Source organism: Sinocyclocheilus grahami, unplaced genomic scaffold (assembly GCF_001515645.1).
Source record: "Sinocyclocheilus grahami isolate Dianchi unplaced genomic scaffold, SAMN03320097.WGS_v1.1 scaffold669.1, whole genome shotgun sequence".
In the NCBI taxonomy this organism is placed as follows: Eukaryota; Metazoa; Chordata; class Actinopteri; order Cypriniformes; family Cyprinidae; genus Sinocyclocheilus; species Sinocyclocheilus grahami.
Genome location: NW_015505848.1, coordinates 348,580 through 355,757, shown reverse-complemented (window position 1 = coordinate 355,757; position 7,178 = coordinate 348,580). Strand labels below are relative to the sequence as shown.

The following is a 7,178-nucleotide window of genomic DNA, read 5'->3' as shown; positions in this document are numbered from 1 at the left end:
GTCTGAAAGAAGAAAGTCATATACACCTAGGATGACTTGAGGGTGAGTAATTTATGGGCTAATTTTCATTTTTGGGTGAACTAACCCTTTAATAGTGAGAATTGGTCCTTAAAATAAAGTGTTACCAAAATTTTAATTAAACAAATAAACGTCTCCAAGCATATAAACAGTCACGGCGGGACGTCTGGAAACACGTAATGATGTTTTTAAAACCAGTTTTCCTAAATGAGTGTGTTTTCCAGCACCTCATATGAGATTCTGAAGGTTTGATTTGTTTATTTGGTTCCACGAGCAGCTCCTCCGATAAATTTACACCTCCGTGAAGAGAAACGCAGCAGGAGAGGATGCTGGGAAAACTGTGAGCGGAGACCGTGACAAATACAAATACAGGCGGATTGAGAGAGCAGGGGTGGGGCGGCATGTCTGGCCGCTCGGCATGCTGGGATAGATAAGACCCCTGCTGAGATGAGTGAAAACACAGAGACACGCGCCAGTGTGGTGATGTTACTGGCCGGATCCAGAAGAGACGTGTCGATGCACTGAGAGTCCTGAGCAAACACACCACAACAACATCCTACATCAGTGTGCTTTCAGCCCTCAATTCATTTACACTTCTGATGAAATGTTTACAATATTTTATTTTCCCTAAAAATAGTTATAAATAGAAATACATATATATGTATAAATAAAAAAATAAATGGGTAAAAATAAGCAAATTAATAAGCCAATATATATATATATGTGTGTGTGTGTGTGTGTGTCAACAAATTTATAAAAATGATTACACTGTTATAATAAATACATATAAAATTATCAATTTAAAATATTTTTATACCATTTATAATAAACAAATAAAAATATAGAAATATAAAGATACAATAATGATGCTGATAATAATAATAATAAAACATCAAAATATTTGTCAATATTTACTAAAATGTTTATAATAAATAAATCATATTGTAAACATGTTTTAATTTTTAACACACACACACACATGCATATATATTTTAATTCAGATATTTTGTAAAAATACATAATATATTATTATTAATTATTCAGCCCTTCAGACTGAATTTTGTTGAAACAAAAAAAGTCAAATGAGTTCCCGAGTTTAAAAGATGCGACCATTTTACCCATTAGAATAAACTGCAATAAAGGAGAAGCAGAAAGTGAGTTCCTGCAGGAGACGAGACGCGGCTCTGAGCGCGAGATCAGCAGGACTTTATGACAATTAGTGGAGGACACGCGCGTTCAGCCGTCAGAAAGTGCTCGTTCACTCTCTCTCAGACGTCCTCCTGCTCAAATGTCAGCGGGATCTGATTCTGATGAGCATCTTACGCAGAACAGCTCTGAATCCAGAACGGCTTTAACGCGCGCCTCCTCAGAGGCAGAGAAACGTCCGTCTGATCCGCGACAGACGCTTGAGTCAGAGTGAGACCTCACCAGGAACATCTCATCACACTTACAAACATCTGCTCAAAAGCAGTGTTATTTGAAGCAGTGATATTTTAGTAAAGTTAATAAACTATTACAGTTTTCAGTCATATTTGTATGTAGATATTAATTTGAATTTTTACTGATTTTAGTACTTTATTTAATAAATTAAAAAAATCTATATTTTAGTACAACAAAAATGAGAAATGTTAACTTGTAACATTCTAAATTTTAGTTAACATTTATTTTATTTCAAGTAACAAAAAATTAGTCTTCATCGTTTTTATTTCAGTTTTTTTTATTAGTTTTTTAGTTATGTCAGTACTTCAATGAAAATGATAAATGTTGCCTTAGCAATTACCTGGAATTTTTTTTTTTTTTAGTTAACTTTTCTTTTATTCAAGCAATAATTATTTAATTAATTAATTGTATATTTGTTGCTAATTGTTCTAGTTAACGCAATAGCCCTGGTCTCAGTGTGTGTGAATCAGTGTCAGAGTCCTCTGCACAATCTGACTTTGCTGCAGCCTGGAGTTGAACTGCTGGTTTGGTCTGGTCAGAGAAGAACTGGCCCCAGACTGAGGTTATAATAAATACATATAAAATTATCAATTTAAAATATTTTTATACCATTTATAATAAACAAATAAAAATATAGAAATATAAAGATACAATAATGATGCTGATAATAATAATAATAAAACATCAAAATATTTGTCAATATTTACTAAAATGTTTATAATAAATAAATCATATTGTAAACATGTTTTAATTTTTAACACACACACACACATGCATATATATTTTAATTCAGATATTTTGTAAAAATACATAATATATTATTATTAATTATTCAGCCCTTCAGACTGAATTTTGTTGAAACAAAAAAAGTCAAATGAGTTCCCGAGTTTAAAAGATGCGACCATTTTACCCATTAGAATAAACTGCAATAAAGGAGAAGCAGAAAGTGAGTTCCTGCAGGAGACGAGACGCGGCTCTGAGCGCGAGATCAGCAGGACTTTATGACAATTAGTGGAGGACACGCGCGTTCAGCCGTCAGAAAGTGCTCGTTCACTCTCTCTCAGACGTCCTCCTGCTCAAATGTCAGCGGGATCTGATTCTGATGAGCATCTTACGCAGAACAGCTCTGAATCCAGAACGGCTTTAACGCGCGCCTCCTCAGAGGCAGAGAAACGTCCGTCTGATCCGCGACAGACGCTTGAGTCAGAGTGAGACCTCACCAGGAACATCTCATCACACTTACAAACATCTGCTCAAAAGCAGTGTTATTTGAAGCAGTGATATTTTAGTAAAGTTAATAAACTATTACAGTTTTCAGTCATATTTGTATGTAGATATTAATTTGAATTTTTACTGATTTTAGTACTTTATTTAATAAATTAAAAAAATCTATATTTTAGTACAACAAAAATGAGAAATGTTAACTTGTAACATTCTAAATTTTAGTTAACATTTATTTTATTTCAAGTAACAAAAAATTAGTCTTCATCGTTTTTATTTCAGTTTTTTTTATTAGTTTTTTAGTTATGTCAGTACTTCAATGAAAATGATAAATGTTGCCTTAGCAATTACCTGGATTTTTTTTTTTTTTTAGTTAACTTTTCTTTTATTCAAGCAATAATTATTTAATTAATTAATTGTATATTTGTTGCTAATTGTTCTAGTTAACGCAATAGCCCTGGTCTCAGTGTGTGTGAATCAGTGTCAGAGTCCTCTGCACAATCTGACTTTGCTGCAGCCTGGAGTTGAACTGCTGGTTTGGTCTGGTCAGAGAAGAACTGGCCCCAGACTGAGCCTGGTTTCTCACAAGGTTTTTTCTCCATTCTGTCACCGATGGAGTTTTGGTTCCTCTGGCTTGCTTAGTTGGGGACACTTAATATCCAGCGATATCGTCGACTTGATTGCACAGATACTATTTAAACTGAACTGAGCTGGATGATGACGTCACTGAATTCAATGATGAACTGTCTTTAACTGAAAATTGAGTGTTTACCATTGTCATTTTGCATTAATGACACACTATTTTCCTAATTAATGCTGTACAGTTGCTTTGACACAATCTGTGTTGTTAAAAGCGCTATATAAATAAAGGTGACTTGACTTGTTTGGTAGTGAAGTGTGTTTGTGCATTTCTCTTGCGGTGATGTTTTATGTAAGTGTGTCTGAGTGCTGTGTTTGAGCGACTGACCTCAGATAGTGTGCTGTTGAGCTGGAATATCTGTCCTTCTCCCTCCACCTGTCGCACACACAGCTTGCAGGAGAGCTCGAGTGTGGCGGCGCTGAAGCGCTCCAGAGTGAAGGTGCAGTGCAGGTTCCTCTGAGAGCCACTCCACACCTGCTGGAATGCCAGCTCCTGCCACACACACACAGACACACACGGACATGGACACACAGACGGACACACGAACACACGAATACACAGACGCAGACGCAGACGCAGACACAGACACAGACAGACACACACACACACACACAGACGGACACACGAACACACGAACACACAGACGCAGACGCAGACGCAGACGCAGACACACACACACACACACACACACACACACACAGAGAGACATCATCAGCACTAGCACAAAAATAACACGAGTAGATACTGGAGCAAAGGCGTGACTTGACCCCCCAAACCTGTTAATATATTCCATGCTATCTCCAAAAAATATAAGCTGCACTGGGCAGTTTTTCAAAAGCTTTTCTTTTTTTTTCAGGTTTTTTATTATTTTATTTTTTTTAATGACACATACATATACTACATTTTGTTAAATTATAGGATAAATTGAATAACAAAAATTAAATAAGTTTAAAAAGTTGAAAATAGTGATGAACAGCAGCATTTAAGCAAATAATACATACAATATTAATATTAACTATTTTACAGAAAAAGAAGTTTCACCAGGTCAAAGTTGCATTTCAATAAAATTAAATAATATTAATAATAATAATAAAGTGTGACTTTTTATATGGCATATGCATTTCTAAGTTTTATTTTATTTAAATTTTTGCATTTTATTTCATATTTTCAACAGATTTTATTTTCATTTTTTGGTTGTTTGTTTTAATGACACTGATGCAACTCATCTATTACACTTAAAAATAATGTAAATCACCGGTAAATAAAACTAAATGTTTATTTCTTTAATAACCATTCTAATCACTAAAAACTTGTATTTTAGTTCCTCTCACTCCATAACAAATCCTTTAAATTGAACAGTTTTCAGAACAGAGCAGGAATGAAAATATGAGTATACAACCAAACATAAATTATATTGGCATTCATTACATACAACATTTATTATAAATGCCAAGTCTATATATGCCTTACAAATTATAATAAACAATAATAACACTGTAATTTATTTTTATTCTTGTAGTACATTATTTATATTACATTATCAAACAGTTGTTTATATAATAATAATAATAATTTTGATATAATATGGTGTAATAATAATATAAAATATTTCAATTATAGAATTCATTCTATATTTTTAAAATAAAAAAATAATATATATTTTGTTTAAAAGTAATTATATAATGAATTCTGTAATTTATATTTTATTACATATACTGTAATATAATTATAATGGAAACACACACAAAGTATACACTATAATAAACTAGTATGTGCTATACTATGTTTTATAATATTATAATATGTTTTGCATGACTGGCATCAACTGCATTATAAAGTCAGATGGTAAAACGCTCATTTCTATTCTGGAGAATCTGTGAGTACCTGGTATTTGGCGATGAGTTTGCTCTTCCAGAGAGTGTGTGGGACGTCGTGCAGCGACAGACGCAGGTTGTGTGTGCTGTCCTTGAAGTTCAGAGACTTGGGCTCATCCAGCAGCTTCCCGCCCATCTGCTTCTCCATCTGAAGCACCTCCTGACGGACACACACACACACACACACAGGACGTCCGTCAGCGCTCAGCAGGAACACACACGTCAGCTCACACTCAGTCTGCGCTTTAGTGGGACGTGCGGCGGGTTCATGCGTCCAGGGCTCAGAGAAATCATATTCATATCATTCTTTATATTCAGTTGCCTGCTGACACCTACACTACATCTGCTGCTGACGCCCACACACACACACACACACACACACACACACACACACACACACACACACACACACACAAATACACACTCGTATTCCTAACATGATGGCATAAAGGTTTGTATACTGTACAAACTGTTTTTTCTATCGCCCTACTCCAACCCTACACCTAAATCTAGCCCTCACAGAAAACTACTGGCAATTTTGAGTTAGGGTGTGTCTGTGTGTGTGTGTGTGTGTGATAGTGTGTGTGAGTGAGTGTGTGTGTGTGTTAGTGTGTGTGTCTGTGTGAGTTAGTGTGTGTCTGTGTGTGTTAGTGTGTGTGTCTGTGTGAGTTAGTGTGTGTGTGTGTGTGTGTGTGTGTGTGTGTGGGCGTCAGCAGCAGATGTAGTGTAGGAGTCAGTACGCATCTGAATATAAAGAATGATATGAATATGATTTCTCTGAGCCCTTTTCTGTTCAACAGAAGAATGAAGCTCATACAGGTTTGGAACAAGTGGAGGGTGAGTAAATGATGACAATTTTCATTCTGGAAGTGAACTAATCCTTTAATTAAGCAGAGGGAATCAAATGAATCACTGAATCATTTCTGAAGTGGTCCTTTAACATGAATCACCTGAATGAAGTGATTCACTCAAATGAATCTTCCTAATGTGTCATATGACAGGACAGTTTATGAAAGAGTGACTGTGCTGTAAAGCTGCGTGCGCGACACAATGTGACCAGAGTGGTGTTCAGTTGAACTGCTTCGAGGGTCTGCTGACCTTGAGCGCGTCCTGCATATCGTCCAGACAGTAGACTCTGATGTTGTACTCCAGGATGGTGCAGCTGACCGGGCCGAAGATGGCCAGCTTGAGTCTCTTGGTGGCGGCGGCGCTGACCGACTGACCCCCCAGACAGTACGTGCCCAGCGTCTCCGTCAGGATGTGACACGCTTCCTCATCCATCTGAATATAGCAGGGAGTGGTAAAGTTCTCCTCACCCACCACCACCACGTCCTGCACGCACACACACACACACACACACACACACACACACACACACACACACACACACACACACACACACAGGTACCAGCTTCAGTGATGTTTTCAATGTTAAAACACTGTCGCATGTACATTTATTCCTTTCACAGATATGGCATATATATTAATACACACTTAAAGGGTTAGTTCACCCAAAAATGAAAATTAGTCCATAAATTACTCACCCCCGAGGCATCCTAGGTGTATATGACTTTCTTCTTTCAGATGAATCCAGTCGGAGTTATATTAAAAATGGTCTTTGATCTTTCAAGCGGTTTAATGCCACTCAGCGGGTGTTGCACGCATCAATCCAAAAGAAGTTAAATAAAAAAGCACCCATCCAATAAAAAAAAAAAGTGTCTCACATGGCTCCGGGGGGTGAACAAAGGCCTCCTGTAGTGAATCAATGTGTTTTTGTAAGAAAAATATCCATATTTAAAAAGTAATAATCACTTTAATGTAGCTTGTGCCAACAGTCCTACACAGAAGCAGCTCCAGGCTGATGACGTATGAGGTCAGCGTTGCGTGTGCGCCGGTGAATCTCGTGAAAACCAACGTTTGTTTACAGGAGCAAAGGAAGCAAAGTGTCCTTACTTTAGCAAAGGAAAACCAGTCTCCTCTTGGCT

General features: G+C 36.6%; 1 protein-coding gene across 1 annotated transcript in view; it reads right to left on the bottom strand.

Moving 5' to 3' along the window:
* Nucleotides 1-275: 275 nt before the first annotated feature.
* Nucleotides 276-7,178, bottom strand: part of LOC107558977 (netrin receptor UNC5C-like) — a 205,884-nt gene continuing 198,981 nt past the window's right edge. Inside the window, exons 13-16 of the mRNA XM_016242686.1 lie at nucleotides 6,292-6,525; nucleotides 5,204-5,353; nucleotides 3,647-3,811; nucleotides 276-548 (exon numbers count right to left, since the gene is read on the bottom strand). Coding sequence (XP_016098172.1) covers nucleotides 276-548; nucleotides 3,647-3,811; nucleotides 5,204-5,353; nucleotides 6,292-6,525 — 822 coding nt within the window. The remainder of the gene's footprint in view (nucleotides 549-3,646; nucleotides 3,812-5,203; nucleotides 5,354-6,291; nucleotides 6,526-7,178) is intronic.